Here is a 20,556-nt window from a genome sequence, read left to right as displayed (position 1 = left end):
AACTGGGGTGGGGATCATTATGTCGCTTCTGGTTTACACCCAGAAGTGCCGCATCACGACAGGGTGCTTTACCACTCAAACCCCCGAAACACTATTGTACATAACTGTGCGCGCGAGATCCCTGCTCAGCCGGCCGATGGATTGGTGGGCAACTGCCCACCAATCCAAGCGACCAGGCAACCCTACCTACAGCTGACGCAAGACTTCCCTTGCAACTGCACGCCACCGAGGACAATAGTGAGAATGGGTAATTGTGTTGCCAACCTTACAGATCATTTTAAAGATAAGTTTTAATGTTAATGTTCCCATTCTCCTAATATCGTGCTATAATCGTTCTGGCTGGTGTAATTAAATTCAGAGCAATCCCGGTGTCTTTCTAGGGGATGATGCTCTCTTGTACATCCAAAGAGAAATGAGCCCTTGAAAGATGATCGCCTAGCCCGTATGTAAGCAACACTGAGTCTGGTAGTCTCTTTCCACCTATCTATTCTTGGGATTAATGCTTACCTTAGCTCCGTTCTCACCGGGTGCTCCAGGTGGGCCTGGCTTCCCTACTTCTCCCTGTAAGAGGTAAAGTGAGGAGTAAAGAGAGATGCTACCATGGATAAATAGCATTAGGTGGTATCACAAATATCTGGGTTCACTTACATTGTTCCCCTTCTCGCCAGGAAGTCCCGGGAGTCCATCAAAGCCCCGGTCACCCTGTAAGTAAGACCAAGAAGCCTCAGCAGAACAAAAGACAACTCAGCCTTACAGCCAGAAGAACAATCTGTACTCCGGGTGGGGGGGGATCCTCAATTATATTTAATTTTCCTTCTTCACACAGAGAGCTGATATTAAACCACATAGATATTATTAAAAGAAGAAGAGTTGGTTTTTATATGACAACTTTCTTTACCGCTTAAGGAAAAATCAAACCAGCTTACAATCACCTTCCCTTCCCCTCCCCAAAACAGACACCCTGTGAGGTAGGTGGAGCTGAGAAAGCTGTGACTAGCTCAAGGCCACCCAGCTGGCTTCCTGTGGAGGAGTGGGGAAACATATCCAGTTCACCATATTAGCCTCCACCGATCATGTGGAGGAGTGGGGGATCAAACCCGGTTCTCCAGATCAGAATCCACCACTCCAAAGTACCGCTCTTAACACCACAACATGCTGGCTAATTTCTCTGTGTATTATTTTGGGGGGCAGGCTTCTGAATTCAGTGTACCACTCACAGGAAGCTATGGTTTGTTTCGTTCTTCTGTCAAGTTGCAGCAGACTTATGGTGACCCATTATGGGGTTTTCAAGTGAAGAAGAAGAAGAAGAAGAAGAAGAAGAAGAAGTTGGCTTTCCTATGCCGACTTTCTCTACCACTTAAGGGAGACTCAAACCGGCTTACAATCACCTTCCCTTCCCCACAACAGACACCCTATGAGGTAGGTGGGGCTGAGAGAGCTCTTAGACAGCTGTGACTAGCCCAAGGTCATCCAGCAGGCTTCATGTGTAGGAGTGGGGAAACAAATCCAGTTCACCAGATATAGCCTCCGCCGCTCATGTGGAGGAGTGGGGAATCGAACCCGGTTCTCCAGATCACAGTCCACCACTCCAAACCACCGCTCTTAACCACTACACCAACAGAGGCGGTTTGCCATCACACTTCTTTGCATAGCAACCCTAGACTTCTTGGGTGGTCTCCCATTCAAGTACTCACTGGGGACATCCCTGCTTAGCTTCTGAGGTCTAACAAGATTGGGCTAGCCTTGGCCATCCAGGTCAGGGCCCCTGTTGTGTACAATCCTGCCAAGGCCCAGCCTGAGCTGAGTGACAGTGAGAACTCCTCAGAGGAGGAAGGACCCGGTACAGCCACAACCCCAGCTGACAACAGGCAACCATCAGGGAGACCAAGTGCAGGCATTCCCGGAGGTGCAGCCGACAATCTGCTCAGAGGCACCTCCACCCCCAAACCCTGAGGCAGTAGCCCAGCCCTCAGCCTCAGCTTAGGGTTGCCAGGTTCCACTACCAGTGGGAGGTTTTGGGGTGGAGCCTTAGGAGGGCAGGGTTTGGGGAGGGGTGGGACTTCAATGCCATAGAGTCCAATTGTCAAAGCGGCCATTTTTCTCCAGGCAAACTGATCTCTATCGGCTGGAAATCTCCAGCTAGTACCTGGAGGTTTGGAAATCAGCACAGGAAACAGGGTACAAAATATCAAATTTCTTATTGGTGACTAGAACAAGATAGACAATAACAAATTACAATTGTGCAAACAACAACATACACTGAATGAACTATCCTATTAAATATATACATATATACACAAGTCATGTATGATGCAGTCTCTATGCAAAGTACATAATGGGTATTCTTCTGGATAGTAGAAAAGTGTAAATCATGTAGAATATCCAATCAATGGTATAAACCCACAAGAATGAGATGGGGGACGGGCGTTTCACAGTCTTTTCTTCAGCCCCATACTCAATCACAATTCAGTTGTAAATCAATTACATAATAAGGTCATCATATTATTCAATGTAGCATTGCATCAAGGAAGTTCATCTGTTCCTCAAAGGATACTCTTGATATTCTATATGATTTACACTTTTCTACTATCCAGAAGAATACCCATTATGTACTTTGCACAGAGACTGCATCATACATGCCTTGTGTATATATGTATATATTTAATAGGATAGTTCATTCAGTGTATGTTGTTGTTTGCACAATTGTAACTTGTTATTGTCTATCTTGTTCTAGTCACCAATAAGAAATTTGATATTTTGTACCGTTTCCTGTGCTGATTTCCAAACCTATATGGTATAAGCACAGTGGTGCCTTTTTTGTTTGATTTACTAGTACCTGGAGGTTGGCAACCCCAGGTGGGAAGTTTTGGGGGCGGAGCCTGAGGAGGGTGGGGTTGGGGGAGGGGAGAGGCTTCAATGCCATAGAGTTAGGGTTGCCAGGTCCTTCTTTGCCACAGGTTGGAGGTTTTGGGGCGGAGCCTGAGGGGGCGGGGTTTGGGGAGGGGAAGGAGTTCAATGCCATAGAGTCCAATGCCTGTTTTCTCCAGGGGAACTGATCTCTATTGGCTAGAGATCAGTTGTAATACCGGGAGATCTCCACCTAGTTCCTGGAGGTTGGCAACCCTACCCCAGCTCCCCAGGGTCACCGGCACCCGTGGAATCCTGCAGAAGACAACTGAGAGCAGAACAGCAGACCCGAAGGCGTAGTGCCCGCCAGGCTGTGCCATGTCAGCTGCAGAGGGAAAGCAATAGTGAGGATGAGTAGTTGCAGGACTGTTCTTGAGAGGCAGGCAGCCCACCCCAGCACACGGCTATAAAGCCTCTGGACAGGAGCTGTTGGGTATGGATACAACATGTTTGATAGGCATTGAATTGGCTGATGGCCCCCTGATTGATCTCCTGTGACCTGACCTTGGACCGGCAAACCTTCCTATAAATCTTTCTGGCTCCCTTTTGACTGGACTGTTTTGACTCTGCTTTTCAGACATTCCTCTGGCTTGTAAACCTCCCGACTGGGTGAGACGCTGTAACCTGACACCAGCCAGGCAGGCAGGACAAATCCCCAGCAAAGAGCAAGAGCCCAGTAGCACCTTAAAGACTCACAAAATTTCTGGCAGGGTATGAGCTTTTGTGAGTCACAGCTCCCTTCTTCAGATTGCATAACTTCTTTGATGCAAAAAAAATCTCCCCGACAAATACTTGCAGCACAAAGACGGAAACTTACAAACCCTTGGCTCTACCAATAGCACCCAGTTGTGTCATAGAAGAAAGCCTCATGTTCAGAATCTCAGCACATTCTCTCCCCCACACCCATCAATTCCACCCTTGAGTAATGATCTGAAGACCTTGGGTCCCGTTTCCCCTGGCAGTCCTCTGGCACCATCAGCTCCTGAGCGACCCTACGGAGAAAATGGGAAAAGGTGAAGGAAAGAGATGTGGGGGAGAGTCAGCATGGTGTAGTGGTTAAGAGCAGTGGTTTGGAGTGGTGGACTCTGATCTGGAGAACCGGGTTTTATTCTCCACTCCTCCACATGAGCAGCGGAGGCTAATCTGGTGAACTGGATTTGTTTCCCACTCCTACTCATGAAGCCAGCTGGGTGACCTTGGGCTAGTCACACTCTCTCAGCCCCACTTACTTCACAGGGAGTCTGTTGTGGGGAGGGGAAGGAAGGTGATTGTAAGCCAGTTTGATTCTTTCTTAAGTGGTAGAGAAAGTCGGCATATACATCCAACTCTTCTTCTTCTACTCAGCCACGAATGATGAAGAAGAAAAGTTGGTTTTTATATGCCAGATTTCTCTACCACTTAAGGGAGAATCAAACTGGCTTACAATCACCCTCCCTTCCCCTCCTCACAACAGACACCCTGTGAGGTAGGTGGGTCTGAGAGAGTGTGAATAGCCCAAGGTCACCCAGCAGGCTTCATGTGAAGGAGTGGGGAAACAAATCCAGTTCACCAGATAAGCCTCCACCACTCATGTGGAGGAGTGGGGAATCGAACCCGGTTCTCCAGATTAGATTCCACTGCTCCAAACCACTGCTCTTAACCACCACACCATGGATGGGAGAGGGGGCAACCAGGCTTACCCGCTTTCCAGTTTTCCCTGGGGGGCCAACTGGCCCAATTATCCCGGGGGGACCCTACGAAAAGAAAAGAAACAGTTGAGAGATCTGAGTTGCTTCTCACATGACTCCCCGGTCCCCCAATACTATGAAGTGCTGGGGGGAAGTAACAAAACCCCAGAGTCTGGATCCTAAATTGTAACCTCCCCTACTCCATCACCCAGGCAAAGAGTTCAGATCTTTGTCTTCATCAACCCACCTGTGGTCCTGAATCACCAGCATCTCCTTTCAATCCTGAATTCCCCGGCAGACCCTACAGAAAGGAATGTTCAGTCCCTCCATAATTCTCCCAAAAAACAGAACAATAGATGGATATTCCCAAGAGGAATATCCGTGCCCTTCCAGATGAAACTTGGTCAAACCAGTTATGCCAGCAGTGTCAAACTCAATTGTTACAATGGCCAGATATGACATAAATGTCACTTGGTCGGGCCAGGCAATGCCTCACCATCCCTGATCGAGAGTGGGGGAGTGGCTGCCTCGGCTGGCTGGTGGGCTGGATAAGAGCTCTCAAGGGGCCCAATCCGGCCTGTGGGCCTTATGTCTGACACCCCTGAGTTATGTCATATCCAAAACATATTCCACCTAGAACAGATCGCTAGCTCTGCCCTCTCCCTCTGTAAGTGTCATCAAAATTAACCTTGTTTGCAAATATTATTGCTGCCGGGGGGCCGTGGCTCAAGGTAGAGGTTGCATTCAGACAGCCCCAAATTTGATCCCCGGTATCTCCAGTTCAAACGATCAGGTAAGAGGTGGCATGAAAGACCTTCACCTGAGATGCTGGACATCTGCTGCCAGGCAGAAAAGATAATCCTGACCTTGGCAGGTCACTATAAGGCAGCTTCAAGTGACATCACAATGCTACACATTTCCCTGCTCGGTATGACTAGCTGCTGCTGGCAGGGGGCATTACACAAACCATTGTGATGTCACAGGAAATAAGCCTTTTTGGAGAGGAAGCTGTTTGCAGCAGTGACCAAATGACTACAACTCATCAGGCCCCCTGAGGTGCAGGACAGACGAACCTAAGGAGGTACAGAATATTGTAAATGCTCTTCCTTTAGCCCTAGAAGAGGGAGAAACGCTGTCATGCCTTGTCCCATGTTCCCCCAAGATTGGTTTTGTAATGCTCAGAAAAGCAAATTCCCTAACTAGTGGCTGCAGTCTTTCCTGAGAGCAAGCCCTATTCTTTTTAGAGTAGGATTCAGGTCTATTCCTTTCCCTAGATTTAACAGCCATTGGCTATTCATCTGCCATGTCACACTTTAAAAAGGGGGGAATGAAGATTATATTTTTTTGACACTATAAAGAGAAAAGTCGCCACATCTCTCATACAATTCACAGATCTACTTGATAGCAGACAAGGCAGTATCCACTTCTCAGACAGTGCCATGAGCTGTTTTATCCAGGGAGTGATATATTTATTTTGTGCAATATTATTTTGTGAACATGGTAAAACAATGTGGGGATTCGGGTGTATTCTGAATAGGATTCTGAGTAGAACTGCTTAGGATTGCTGTTTTAGTCATCATCTTCCCCCACCCCCCACACATCACAGATACTCAGCACTACCTGGTCAGATAGTGGGGGAAACAGTTTATGGGACAATTTGAAATAAGAGTGGCTACTTACCAGTGGCCCTGGACGGCCCGTGAGGCCCATGGCACCAGGGGGACCTTTCATAGCCAGCTGAAGAGAGAAGCACACAAGGATGAGTCCCCAGGAAAGGATTGCATGGAACCGAAAGAAGGGGTGTTGAGTAAGCCAGGTGGGCTGGGGAGAAGCTGCTCTAGAGACCTACTGCCGAGATCAGATGAGCGAACAGAAATGAGAGATTCTGCAAAATGACGCTCTATTTTAGTTTCTCCTCGGTGCCACCCACGTCCCTCTCCACCACCAGTGGGAGGTTTTTGGGGTGGAGCCTGAGGAGAGTGGGGTTTGGGGAGGGGCTTCAATGCCACAGAGTCCAATAGCCAAAGCGGCCCTTTTCTCCAGGTGAACTGATCTCTATCGGCTGGAGATCAGTTGTAATAGCAGGAGATCTCCATCTAGTACCTGGATGTTGGCAACCCTACCCTAGTTGTTTACCTCCATAAGATGGGTGTGACTTGATAGCCCTTTCCATTGCCATCAGGGGCCTCAGAAGCTGGAAGTGGCCCAGGCCTGTCTGAACCTCTGAGAGGGCCTGCCTGAGCTCCTTGGGTGAAAAGTCCCCAGATAATACCAGTTAGTAGAGCTATAAATTACAGGGAAGATAACAGACAGAACACAGGCAGGCAGCCAAAGAGGCTGTGGCTCAGAGGCAGAACATCTGCTTGGCATGCAGAAGGTCCCACTCCCAGGTTCAATCCCCAGAATCACCAGTTAAAGGGACTAGGCAAGCAGGTGATGTGAAAGACCTCTGGCTACCAGAAATACCAGTGCAATCCAAAGATCTGTTTAAGTATGCCACAGCTGCTTCAAGAATTGCTTTAGCAAGGGAATGGAAGCAGGTGTTGCTTCCAGACATAGAATAATGGAAAGAAAAACCCTTGGAATACGCTACCATGGCTAGAATGACCAATTTGGTAAACCGTGCTCAGAGCTACGAGCTATTTCATGAAAAATGGAAACTATTTTATCAATGTGTTAAGGAAGAAGAAGAAGAAGAAGAAGAAGAAGAGGTAGAAAGGTTAACGGTAGTTGATGATAAAATTAATTAGGCAACGAAACCTATATCCATACTCATAAGCTAGGAAAGCAATCTTGATTTCATAACCATGCAAAGTATATATGATACTGTAATAGATTTTCTCTTGTCTTTATGATTTGTGTTGCCAATTTCCCCCCTTTCTTTATTTCTGTATTCCTTCCCTTCTTTATGAATTAAAAATCATTTTTTTAAAAAAATGGAAGACCTCAGCCTGAGACCCTGGAGAGCCGTTGCCGGTCTGAGTAGACAATACCGACTTTGATGGACCAAGGGCCTCATTCAGTATAAGGCAGCTTCATGTGTTCATGTGACCTTCTCATAAGTTTCATCATGTTGGGGAGGGGCTGTGGCTCAGGGGTGGAGCATCTGCTTGGCATGCAGAAGGTCCCAGGTTCAATCCCCGGCATCTCCAGTTAAAGGGACTAGGCAATGGGAAAAACCTTTATCTGAGACCCTGGAGAGCCGCTGCCGGTCTGAGTAGAAAATACTGGCTTTGATGGACCAAGGGTCTCATTCAGTATGAGGAAGCTTCATGTGTTACATGTGTCACAAGGATGACCACGGGGTCAGCATCATAGGCACGTACGCTGACACACACACGTGGAGGGCTTACCTTGGCTTGCTGCAGAATCGCCTGCGCCTGGGCTTCCTGAAAAGAAACTGAAGGGCCTTTGGAAGAGTCACTACCAAACTGGAACTGGAAACAGAAGCACGAAGAGGACGTTGGTGAAGGAAACTATGTCATGCTGCGGTCAACCTAGCGAGGTAAGGGCTGAACTAACCTGCAACCTTCAAGCCAGAGCACGGGTCATTATGGACACCGTCGCCATGGATACAAAAAATGGCTCCCCTGAGGCCAGCAAATCCTACTTGGCCCCAAATGTTTGCCCCGTGATTCATCCTCCTCATGCTGTGTCCTCCTCCCCCTCGCCCTTTTCCCCAGCAGCCGCTGGAGATGGAAAGTCACAGCATGGTGGGAGTGGGTCACGCGCAAAAGAATTAAACCCTGGGCAGCAGTCGCTAGCCTTGGCAACCACACCATATCCCTTAAAGCAGCTCTCCAGGATGGCTGCTGGGCTTGTCTTCGGGACAAAAATGTGATATTTAGAGTGCCCGTCATCCCCTGCCTCCTTTTTATCCTTGTGCCAATCAGTTTTAAATACATAAAACATTCTGATGTTTAACAGATGGATGAACTGGTTCACTTCATCTCAACGCCCCAGCCCTTGAACCAACTCTGAGGCTAGCCTTACATGGATAGGGTGGCCAGCTTCAGGTTGGGAAATACCTGGAGATTTGGGGGGTGGAGCCTGAGGAGGGTGGGTTTTGGGGAGGGGAGGGACTTCAGTGGGGTAGAATGCCATAGAGTCCACCTTCCAAAGTGGCCATTTTCTCCAGGTGAACTGATCTCTGTCATAAGAACATAACATAAGAACATAAAAAGGCCATATTGGATCAGACCAAGGCCCATCAAGTCCAGCAGTCTGTTCCCACAGTGGCCAACCGGGTGCCTCTAGGAAGCCCACAAACAAGATGACTGCAGCAGCATTTTCCTGCCTGTGTTCCAAAGCACCTGATATAATAGGCATGCTCCTCTGATCCTGGAGAGAATAGGTATGCATCATGACTGGAGATCAGTTGTAATAGTGGGAGATCTTCTGCCACCATCTGGAGGTTGGCAATCCTAGCCATGGCACCCACAGGCACCACATTGGGGGGCCCTGCTTTAAAGCAACAGCCATATGGGGCGATGGCATCCCTCTAGAATGTACTGCCCAAAGAGATCAATTTTGTTGCTGTTATTTTTTCATAGTGAAAGGGTCCCCTTTGTTCCAGCTCCACCCCCCACTGCTACATTCATCTCCCTGTATCACTCACTGGTAACATAATCATCATCCCAGGTGGGCCACGAATGCCATCAGCTCCTGGAAGGCCTGGGAGCCCTGTTGGTCCCTGTATTGGAAAGAGGAGAAGTGCCTGTCAATCAGCCCCAGGAAGCATTGAGCTAGGATGAGCCGCATCAAGCTGGGACTCGCTTTCTGGCAGCAGCACTGAGGTGCATCGAGAGGGGCGCATGCCAGTGATTCTTCGACCTCTCTATCCCACCCCCATGATCAGAAACCCCCAGGCTGGAAAAGGAGGGGGCTGCCTTCCCCTTGTATTGCATGGAGGCTTCCTCACCCGCTCGCCAGGATCCCCTGGAAATCCCGGAGGCCCCGCTTGTCCCGTCGGGCCCGGCTCACCCTGGGAAGAAATAAACAGAGCATGAAGACGCATGTCGCCCGCTGGAATCTCACACTGTCCAACCTAAACCATGCAGTACCAGACGACCCCAGGGCCAATTCAGCAGACTGTATCGTCAGCATCCATTTTTATACCCTCTTCTGGTTCTAGTACAGACAGGGGCCTGGTTCTCATTGAAATGATAAACCTGCGTCATGGGTATTCCATTTCAAATTGTGGGTGTAGGACTCACGTGACTATATGCCACTCCGTTAGGGTTGCCAACCTCCAGGTACTAGCTGGAGATCTCCTGCTGTTACAGCTGATCTCTAGCCGATAGATAGGCTTGCCAATTGCCCAGTGGGGGCAAGCAAAAGCCGACCAGCTGAGGGTTGGTGGGCAAAAGACAGCCGGGGGAGGGGATGGCACCAGCACCTCTTCCAGGTTTACTCGGAAGTGCCACGGACGCTCTAACAACCTCCACAGAAACTCTGTGAAAACCATAGAGTTTGGGTGGAGATTGCTAGAGTGTCCCCGTCACTTCCGGGTAAACCCAGAAGTGATGTCGGCACGTTGTGTGGGGCACGCGTGCGTGTCTCTCAGGGCGTGCGTGTGTGTCACGTGCCCTTAGCCATGCCTCCACAAAGCTTCCACCAGTGGAGCAAAGGAACCTGGCAACCCTACCCATAGAGATCAGTTCACGATGCGGAGCTTCTAGGGGTAAACCCGGAAGTGATGTCGGCATGTTGTGTGGGGCACTCGTGCGTGTCTCCCAGGGCGTGCACGTGTGTCACGTGCCCTTAGCCATGCCTCCACAAAGTTCCTGCCAGTGGAGCAAAGGAACCTGGCAACCCTACCCATAGAGATCAGTTCAGGATGCGGCGCTTCCAGGGGTAAACCCGAAAGTGAAGTAATCACATTGTGCATGGCCATGTACACAGGATCATCATCCAGCCCCGCCTTAAAAAACCTCCTGCTGGAGGAGAGGGGTGACCTGGCAACCCTAATGCTGCTGGACTAGATTGACTGCTGTTCTGATCCAGCTGGGCTCTTCTTACATTCTTATTCCTCTTACCACTGGCCCCGGGTATCCAGGTGGCCCCACAAAACGAGTGCCCTGCAAGTAAAAAAACAAATTCTTGTTAGCATTAAAGGGCTTGATAGGAAAGGATTGGACATCCATACAAGCTGCAAACATACACCACAGATTGTGTGTGTATAAAGTGCCATCAAGTCGCACCCGACTCATGGCGACCCCTTATGGGGTTTTCAAGGCAAGAGACTTAACAGGTGGTTTGCCAGTGCCTGCCTCTGTATAGCAACCCTGGACTTCCTTGGTGGTCTCCCATCCAAATACTAACCAGGGCTGACCCTGCTTAGTTTCTGAGATCTGACGAGATCAGGCTAGCCTGGGCCATCCAGGTCAGGGCACACAACAGATTAGTCACCCTTAAATGCCATAAGATTATCTGTAAATAAAGGATGTCATAAATATCAGGCATTTGCTGCATTCAAAATATACACTGCTCCAAGGTTAGGCAACAGGTCTGAGGCAATTATTGCTGAAGGTGGGCTGTGGCTTATTGGCAGAGCATCTGCTTGGCATGCCGAAGTTTCCAGGTTCCATTGCACTATCTCCAGCTAAAAAGATTGGGTGGGTGATGTGAAAGACCTCTGCCTGGCACCCCGGAGAGCCACTGCCAGTCAGAGAAGACATTTCTGACCTTAATAGACCAAGGGTCAGACGTGGTAGAAAGCCACTAGGCAGGGGGCAAGGCACGGTGGTAGGACACCTGCTGTGCATGCAAAGGTTCATGTCACGGCACCTCCAGTTAAAACTATCAGGTAGGAGATGTTGTACAAGACCACTTATATGAATCCTGAGAGACTTGCTACCAGTCAGAGTGATCTTGATGGGATAGTGGTCTGTATCAGTGTAAGGCAGCGCTACGTATGTAAGAAGGAGATGGTCTTTCCCAAGGGGTGTGATTTGGCCCCGCCCTATGGTTTTTGAAATTATGGGAAATTTAAAGTTTAGGCACATACTGAATTTTAGAGTGTATAGGGTTTATGAGGTTTTAAACTGTATGGTGTGTTTTTCAATTGATTGTTTATCCTGGTTGGTAGCCACCCTGAGCCTGACTTTGGTCAGGAAAGGGTGGGATATAAGTCTAATAAAATAAAAATAAAATAAATAAAGGCCCTGGGTTCGATCCCTGGCATCCCCAGTTAAAAAGGATCAGACGGCAGGTGATGTGAAAGGCCTCAACCCAAGATAATGACCAAGGTTTTGACTCACTTTGGCCATTTACGCAGGGCTGTTTCCCTCAAGGTCACCCTGTTGACTGCTCTGGTGCTTCGTTTTGATTATGCATGCCTTTCCCGACCATCAGAGATTGCCTCGCTCTCTCTGCACAACTCTGTGTGTTTTGCTCATGTTTTCCAGACGCTGTTTCAGCGGGAATCCAGAAAACACAGGCAAAACGCAGTGAAATGCATGGGGAGAGCAAGGCGATGGTCGGGAAAGGCATGCATAATCAAAACGAAGCACTGGAACAGTTAGTGGGGTGACCACGGGGAAACAGCCCTGCTTAGATGGCCTTTAAGGCAACTTCATGCACTCATATGTATCCGTGAAAATAAAGCAGTGGTTTAATGACCCACGCTGTTGCACAGTCAGGCTAGCTGGATGTGAGATCTGCAATAACAATTCAGAATCTCATTAATTTATGCTCATTCCAGCTTTTGAACAGCAAATATGACGCATGAGTAAGCCAGTATTGATGCACAGTGACAAATGATTCAGACCTATACTGCCAAGAATGCCTTTGAATGAGGAAACACGGTCCATGCGATATACAAGCCACAGTTCAGAAGAGAGTTGGTTTTTATATGCTGATTTTCTCTACCTTTTAAGGAGGATCAAACCAGTTGGCAATCTCCTTCCCTTCCTCTCCCCACAACAGACACCTTGTGAGGTAGGTGAGGCTGAGAGAGCTCGAAGAGAACTGTGACTGGCCCAAGGACACCCAGCTGGCTTCATGTGGAGGAGTGGGGAAACCAACCCGGTTCACCAGATTAGCATCCGCTCCCCATGTGGAGGAGCAGGGAATCAAACTCGGCTCTCCAGATTTGAGTCCACCACTCTTAACCACTACACCAAGCTGCCTCAGATCTGTGTCACAAAAGCTGTGTGTCAGGTTTTGAGAATGTATATTTACCAAAGAGAGCTCCCATCGGAATTTCATCTTTGCACAGGACTTGCTTAGCTGTCCTTTCCCCACTTTGTTCCCAAAGGGAAAGTCTGTCCCTTATGCGCTACTTTCACTGATGCTCACCAATGGCGGCTTGACAGCACATGCAACAACATCTCTGGTGCTGCTCCCATCTCTCCTATTTGGAAATTGCTGCTTTTTGGAGAGGTTCGCCCCTCCAGAATTAAAACGGAATCAGCTACAAACCCCAGGGGCCGCCATGAATGCAGCTCCCAATCTTAACTGATGGGAGGGAGGGAATGTCCAAGCAGGACAGAGATGATACTCACAGGATCTAGGACTGCCGGCTCCCCTTTCTGACCCTTCAGATTGGTTTCCTGCAACAGACACAATTGGGACAAATTGTCAAAACTAGGGCTGTGCATATCGGTAAACCTGGACTAAAAATAAACCCAAAGAAGGCATTTTCGGCTTTTTTCGGGTTTAATTTAAGCTGAATATTAAAACTGGGAATCAAGCCTAAGCAGGATAGCTGATTGCCGAAATTTTTTTAGCTTCGGCCTTCCCCAGCCTCTCCCTACGGAAATTCTTTTGATGAGCTCTGCGGGGGTGAGGCATTTTTTGAGGTAGAGTCACCAAATTTGTAGCATAGCTGCAAGGAACTCTCCTTGCATGAACCCCAAAGTTTGGTAACGTTAGGGACAGGAGGTCAAATTTTATGCCCCCCTGAAGGGCTCGCCCCCCTCCTCTGTAGAAAAGCATGGTAAAATTGGAGCCCCTGCTCCAAACTTGCTGGGGGTAAAGCGAAGATGACTGGGGAAGGCACTGGCAAACCACCCCGTAAACAAAGTCTGCCTAGAAAATGTTGGGATGTGACATCACCCCATGGGTCAAGAATGACCCGGTGCTTGCACAGGGGACCTTTACCATTTGTTCCAAACATTTATTTTTTAAAAAAAACTTACTTTTCATAGTCTGGTTTGGCAACCCTATGCTGTTGGCTGATTCAAAGCACTGCTCTGATCAGCTTCTGTATTTCAGGGGTATATTTCTGTGTTCTACCTATCACAAAGCTATTTTAGGTAGGGAAAATGGCACAGGGGAGAAATTAAGCCCTCTTTCCACAGTCCCAATCCAAATTGGGTCGGGTTGCCAGGTCCCTCTTTGCCACCAGTGGGAGGATTTTGGGGGTGGAGCCTGAGGAGGGCAGGGTTTGGGGAGGGGAGGGACTTCGATGCCATAGAGTCCAATTGCAAAAGCAGCCATTTTCTCCAGGTGAACTGATCTCTATTTGCTGGAGATCAGTTGTAATAGCAGGAAATCTGCAGCTAGTACCTGGAAGTTGGCAACTCTAAAATTGAGCCTGGTGTACCTGGGAACTACTAGAAATACATGAGACTCCATCCAATAGTGACCACAGGCTACCTCTGGTTGGCTCAACTTGGAGACAGGTGGCAACACCCCAAGAGGAAATTCTGCAAACAATGGATACAAGCCCTTTGGGAAGTTCCAATAGTATTTAAGGTAGCCTCACTTCCTGCAGCCAGGGCCACGAAAAGCAGTAGATGCTTCAGTATTTTGAAGCAATGTTCCGGGAGTGAACTCCGGGGCAAACTTTCTTCTCTACCATGTATTGATCGCTGCAGTCACCATGCCGAATCACCTGCTGTCCGAGATCCAATTCTAGTTCGCAAATGCTGCCAATGGTTAATGGCTCCAGATGGGGATACACGTTCCCATCAACTGATTTCACCATCTACTTCAGTGGGGCTCAAAGGAGCTTTGTGAAGGAGATGAACATTCCTATTCGGATGGCTGCCCCCCCCCCCCCGTTTTGTAGAGTGAACATAAGAACATAAGAAAGACCATGCTGGATCAGACCCAGGCCCATCAAGTCCAGCAGTCTGTTCACACAGTGGTCAACCAGATGCCTCTAGGAAGCTCACAAACAAGACGACCACAACAGCACCATCCTGCCTGTGTTCCAAAGTACCTAATATAATAGGCGCGCTCCTCTGATCCTGGAGAGAATAGGCATGCATCATGACTAGTAGCCATTTTTACTAGTAGCCATGAATACCCCTCTCCTCATGAACATGTCCGCTCCCCTCCCAAAGCCTTCCAAGTTGGCAGCCATCACTACATCCCGGGTCAGGGAGTTCCACAATTTAACTATGCTGCTGCTAAGACATCCCAGGAATGGAACAGGCTCTGTGAAAACAGACCAATGAGATCTCCAGGGTATAAGCTTTCAAGACTCAAAGCTATCTTCATCAGTTACCTGACACAGGGAGCTTGGACTCTCAAAAGCTTATACCCTGAAGATCTCGTTGGCATTTAAGGTGCTACTGAACTGGAATCTTAGTCTTCGTCTGCAGACCAACACTGCCACCCACCTGAAATTAGCATCACATTGCTTTCTTAATGTTCCAAAAGATGCTTCCGTAGTGGTTACCTGGGGGATCTGGGCAGTGGCTTCAACGCGCTCGGCAGGATCAAATCTTTCTTCCTCGCTAGCATCCCTTCGGTCATAGTAGTCTTCATAGTCTCTGTTTCTGTAATCAAGTCTGTCGTCATAAGCCCTATATGTGCCATTGCCGTCCAGGTCCATGTCCTCGCCGATCACATACTCTTCTCCGATAAGGTCCTGTCGGGGACAGGGTAAAGAGAAGGAGAAATGAAGAACAGAAAGCATTCTGGTCTTCAGGTGTTTTGTGTGCTGTGGTGGAAAGTGCTGTCAAGTCACAGATGACTTATGGCAACCCTGTAGGGTTCTCAAGGCAAGAGACGTTCAGAGGTGGTTTGCCATTGCCTGCCTCCGCATGGGCTGAGAGAGTTCTGAGAGAAGTCAGCAGGCTTCATGTGAAGTCAGCAGGCTTCGTGTGGAGGGAGTGGGGAGTCGAACCCAGTTCTCCAGATTAGGGTCGCCACTCTTAACCTCTACACCACACTACTAACTCGGCCTAGGCCCATCTTTTCTTCCTCTGCTGGACTCCCCCCCCCCCCCATGACTACATGAAAGAAAGAAAATCCATTTATCTTGCATGCTAGATGACATGAATCGGGGCCCTGTGCGCTTGGCAAACATGCTCTCTCATAGCTGACATCTGACTGTCTGGCTCAAAGTCAGGTCAGGAAAATCCAGAAATTACATGTTTAAAATCACAATGTGTATCTTGGCGTGTAGAGGGAACGGCAGACCAAACCTTACTGTCTATAGAAGGGGTGTCAAACTCATTTGTTACGAGGGCCGGATATGACATAAATGTCATTTGGTCGGGCTGGGCCATGCCTTGCCAGCCCAGATTGAGAGTGGGGAATGGCTGCCTCGGATGGCTCACGGGCCGGATAAGAGCTCTCAAGGGGCAGGTTCCGGCCCGCAGGCCTTATGCTTTACACCCCTGGTCTGTAGAATGTGCACAAACCGATGTATATGAATTAGCTCAGAACGATTTAAAACAAAAAACTGGAATGGCTTTCAACTATTGCAGTAGTCCTGTTCACAAGTCACAGCGAATGCAGGTACAATCTGTGTATAGTGTACACTTGATTGTTCTTTATAAGTGCGTTGATTAATTTTCAAGTTGCATTCAATGCACGTACAGCTCAGTGTGTGATTGAAGTTGCACATTTATCCAGATACCGGTCCCTGGTTTCAATTGCTAAGTGAACACTTGTTGGTTCTTTCTTGGCAACAGAGGTACGCACAAACATGCAAGATGTACTGTGAAAAAGAAAGAGGAAAAAAACCTTGTGCTGTAAATCATACCAACAAAAAACAGAAAATAACAGCACAGTGGCCACAATAGTCTAACCAATCTGTGTATACACTCTTAGATAGAGACGGTAGCCCGGAGCAATTCCATTTCGATAACGACTTCTTCAGCCTGAGATAAAGTTGCTAATCATAGGAGACACATTATAGTAGTCTTCTTCGATGCAATGAACACCATTATTTCGAATCTAAGAGTTGTTCTACACTGCCTACTTGTAAAGGATTGCTCCACACGGCAAAGTTTATTTCTAATAGTTGTTCCATTTCACAAAACGAACTGCATGTTGTTCCTGTTGTAGCGGCTGCTGTTTTCAGGCAAGCAATTTCTGTTCCCATCCTCAGTGCTATTATCGGTGCTGTTATCCTTTTGACCGTTGGCATACTGCCGAGTTGGGTTGCCAACCTCCAGGTAATAACTGGATGTCTCCTGCTATTACAGCTGATCTCCAGCCAATAGAGATCAGTTCACTTGGAGAAAATGGCTGCTCTGGCAATTAGACTCTATGGCATTGAAGTCCCTGCCCTCCCCAAACCCTGCCCTCCTCAGGCTCCACCCTCAAAATCTCCAGGTAATTCCCAACCCGGAGCTGGCAACCCTACTCCTCAGGCTCCACCCCAAAAACCTCCTGCCAGTGGCGAAGAGCGACCTAGCAACCCTACTGCCAAGGCGTGACATTTCAGCCCCCAAAAAACCACTGCGAACAGACTCAGCATATCAGTATTGGTGTATTGTTCTTTAAAACCAGCATTTAAGCATTGTATAAGCTTGTTATATTCGTTGCTATTTCTGTACCTATTGTTTTATATGGGTTATTTACCACAGTTTTTATCACCATTATTCTGTATAAAAATTTGGTGCACATACTTTGCAGTAGCATCTTTGTGCACATACTTTGCAGTAGCATCTTTGTTTTTGTACCAACTCTTTCATAGTTTGAGACAGATGCAGGTTCATGTATGATAAGACAGTATATATGCTGATTGTTTCGACTATTATGGTAACTGTGCTGTTATTTTCTTTTTGTCATGTGTTCACTGTAACACGGAGACTGAGCATTAAGGGGAAATGCCTGCTCTTTCCTTCCTTTGCAGCTGATTTTGGCATTTAGCAATGTCACCTTCCCTAATGTTTATTCCGCAAGTTCAGAGGGGTTCACACTAGCACCGTTCCTCTTTGCTTCGTCCATGAACAACCATTAACAACCCCGACACACTTCCTTGCACCGAGTAAGCGAAAGAGAAAAGGTCGCTTTCGCAAAGGTCGCCCTACCCAAGGATTTCGGCACTAGACGGTAGTCGTTACACTCTACCCTAGAACTGTCAACCCTGTCTCTTTCCATCAGCCCAGGGGAACAACAGGAAACCACAGCTGGAGTTTCTTGGCGGTAATTTAAAGACCAATCTGCTGGGGGTCACATGCAAACCCCCTTGCGAGAGCGGTATGCTTAGCAACAGTTCTAGCAGTGAGTCAGCCGTCAGCCTCCCGTGCAAACACATTTTTTTTAAGAGCTCCTCAGCAACCGACGCAGTTGCCAAGTGGGGTTGTGGGATCTCCTTTTCGGGGTTTGCCAAAAAAAATAAGGTAAACTGTCTCTCACGATGCTCCCTCAAGAACGAGAGCCAGCAAAAGACAGCGATAAGTGGGAATGGAAGTGGGAAAACAAAGTTCAGATGTTCATTTGGTATGGCTGGTCATGGAGTCTGAAGATTTTTTTTTCCTCCCAGAGAGTTCACAGGCACTTTGCAAGAGGAATGGCTCTGCTTGGCATGAGCTACACTCTCTTCTCGTTTTCACCTCTGATAACAGGTTTTGCAGTGTTTATAGTTTCAGGTACAGAGCAGTGGGAGTGAGAGCCAATGTGGTGTAGTGGTTAAGAGCAGCAGACTCTAATACGGAGAACTGGGTTTGAGTCCCTCCCCTCCCCAAACACCCCCCTCCTCAGGCTCTGCCCAAAGACCTCCTGCCGGTGGCAAAAAAAGACTTGGCAACCCTGAGTTGCCAGCTCTGGGTTGGGAAATACCTGGAGATTTTGGGGGTGGAGTCTGAGGAGGGAGGGGTTTGGAGGGGGAGGGACTTCAATGACATAGAGTCCAATTGCCAATGCAGCCATTTTCTCCAGGGGAATTGATTTCTATCTCCTGGAGATCAACTGTAATAGCAGGAGATCGCCAGCCACCACCTGGAGGTTGGCAACCCTACTGCAGGAGATCTCCCAGCCCCACCTAGAGGCTGGCCATTCCAGATCTACATATTACGAGAAAGCAAGTGGAATGGCCTCTTTCGGACTGTGCCTATTAGGAATCCCATTCCCGAATGTTCTCCCCCGCCAAAAGTCCCTGCACATTGAAGACTAGCAAGTCATGAAGGTATAATAGAAGCCCTGATGAGCTAGTTTTCCATGGGCAGGGAATTAAAAACAAACAAACAAGGGCACCTTTCAAACAACCATCCACATTTTAAAGGCATAAAAGCCCCCCAGAAGGTGTCACCAAATGCTTTTCTTTGCTGCCTCAATCAGTCTACAGATCTCCCAACATTTCAGGAAATCTGGAACCCTTTGTCCCCATGCTTGAAATACTCTTCCATGGTGCCTCAGCACCGCCCGGATCTCCTACCTCATAATTGTCGGTGAGGTTAACGCTGACCGTCACAGTCGTCGGGGTCAGGACACCAAGCCCTAGTTCGGGACTCTCCTCCCAGAAATCAGCTGCTGGTTTTGTAGGAGCGGCTTGAGTCGGAGTCTCATACTGGAGGAAGTTGGAAGGAAAAGAACAAGCCATTAAACAGGGGGCTCCACGGATCTCTTACGTATGTGTTGCTATAGCTCTACTGGTGGGCAAAGTGCCCGAGGGTTAGAAATAGGCCAGCAGCCGAAAGCCAAATAGGATGGTGTGGGACTGACAGGAGCCCGATAGGTAGAGTTGCCAGCTCCGGGTTGGGAAATTCCTGAAGATTTTGGGGGTGGAGCCTGAGGAGGGTGGGGTTTGGGGAGGGGAGTAACTTCAATGGGGTATAATGCCATAAAGACCACCTTCCAAGGCAGCCATTTTCTCCAGGGGAACTGACCTCTGTCGCCTGGAGATCCGTTCTAATAACGGGAGATCTCCAGCCACCCCCTGGCAACCCTACCAATAGGTTAGAGCAGCCAGAGTCAGCTATGCAACTGGGGGCCTCTGCACAGTGGCCTTGAGCCACTTCCGTCAAGAAGTGGTCAGGAATAGGGTTGCCAACCTCCAGGTGGTGACTGGAGACCTCCCACTATTACAACTGATCTCCAGGCCACAGAGATCAGTTCCCCTGGAGAAAAGGGCTGCTTTGGCAATTGGATATGGCATTGGAGTCCCTCCCCTCCCCAAACCCCGTCCTCCTCAGGCTCTGCCCCCAAAATCTCCAGGTATTTCCCAACCTGGAGCTGGCAACCCTAGTCTGGAACATAGACATACACACGCCAGGGCAGAAAACAAGGGCACGTGGGTGGCAGTTCTTCCTGGAGTCAGAAAGGGGAAAGAGAGAGGGATGTTCATTCTTCGCCAGCACTGAGCAGGCCGGCAGCTGGACTCCTGGTCCCAGTGGGAGGGATCTGGCCCACTGCTCCATTTGGCAGGAAAAGGCACTCCCCCTCCCCAAGCCAAGAATGACTCACGGGCAAGATGAGCTCAGCATCATCCCCTGACCTGCATTTCACAAGTTTCTGGATGCTGCCCTGATTTAGAACGGGCCAGTAATGAGAGGAAGCAGGAAGGGGCAGAGGGCTGGGAAACACAAAAAGGGAATACAATGGACACAGGGAAAGAACCTATGTCATAGAGATGGAGGGGCAGGGAAGGCATGAGATCTACTTATTGTAGGACTGCCAGCTCCAGGTTGGGAAATTTCTGTAGATTTTTGGGATGGAGCCAGGGGAGGGCAGGGTTTAGGGAGGGGAGGGACTTCAAATGCCATAGTCCAATTGCTAAAGCGGCCATTTTCTCCAGGGGAACTGATCTCTATTGGCTGGAGATCAGTTGTAATAGCGGGAGATCTCCAGC

General features: G+C 48.6%; 1 protein-coding gene across 1 annotated transcript in view; it reads right to left on the bottom strand.

Annotated features, from left to right (window-relative positions):
- COL5A3 (collagen type V alpha 3 chain) overlaps window positions 1-20,556 on the bottom strand; it is a 158,497-nt gene that overhangs the window by 88,213 nt on the left and 49,728 nt on the right. Inside the window, exons 7-19 of the mRNA XM_056867384.1 lie at window positions 19,144-19,275; window positions 15,208-15,399; window positions 13,082-13,129; window positions 10,613-10,654; window positions 9,496-9,558; window positions 9,193-9,267; window positions 7,928-8,011; window positions 6,255-6,311; window positions 4,822-4,875; window positions 4,587-4,640; window positions 3,846-3,899; window positions 649-702; window positions 508-561 (exon numbers count right to left, since the gene is read on the bottom strand). Coding sequence (XP_056723362.1) covers window positions 508-561; window positions 649-702; window positions 3,846-3,899; window positions 4,587-4,640; window positions 4,822-4,875; window positions 6,255-6,311; window positions 7,928-8,011; window positions 9,193-9,267; window positions 9,496-9,558; window positions 10,613-10,654; window positions 13,082-13,129; window positions 15,208-15,399; window positions 19,144-19,275 — 963 coding nt within the window. The remainder of the gene's footprint in view (window positions 1-507; window positions 562-648; window positions 703-3,845; window positions 3,900-4,586; window positions 4,641-4,821; window positions 4,876-6,254; window positions 6,312-7,927; window positions 8,012-9,192; window positions 9,268-9,495; window positions 9,559-10,612; window positions 10,655-13,081; window positions 13,130-15,207; window positions 15,400-19,143; window positions 19,276-20,556) is intronic.

This window comes from Euleptes europaea, chromosome 1 (assembly GCF_029931775.1).
Source record: "Euleptes europaea isolate rEulEur1 chromosome 1, rEulEur1.hap1, whole genome shotgun sequence".
Lineage (NCBI taxonomy): Eukaryota > Metazoa > Chordata > Lepidosauria > Squamata > Sphaerodactylidae > Euleptes > Euleptes europaea.
This window is presented reverse-complemented; position numbering and strand designations above follow the sequence as displayed.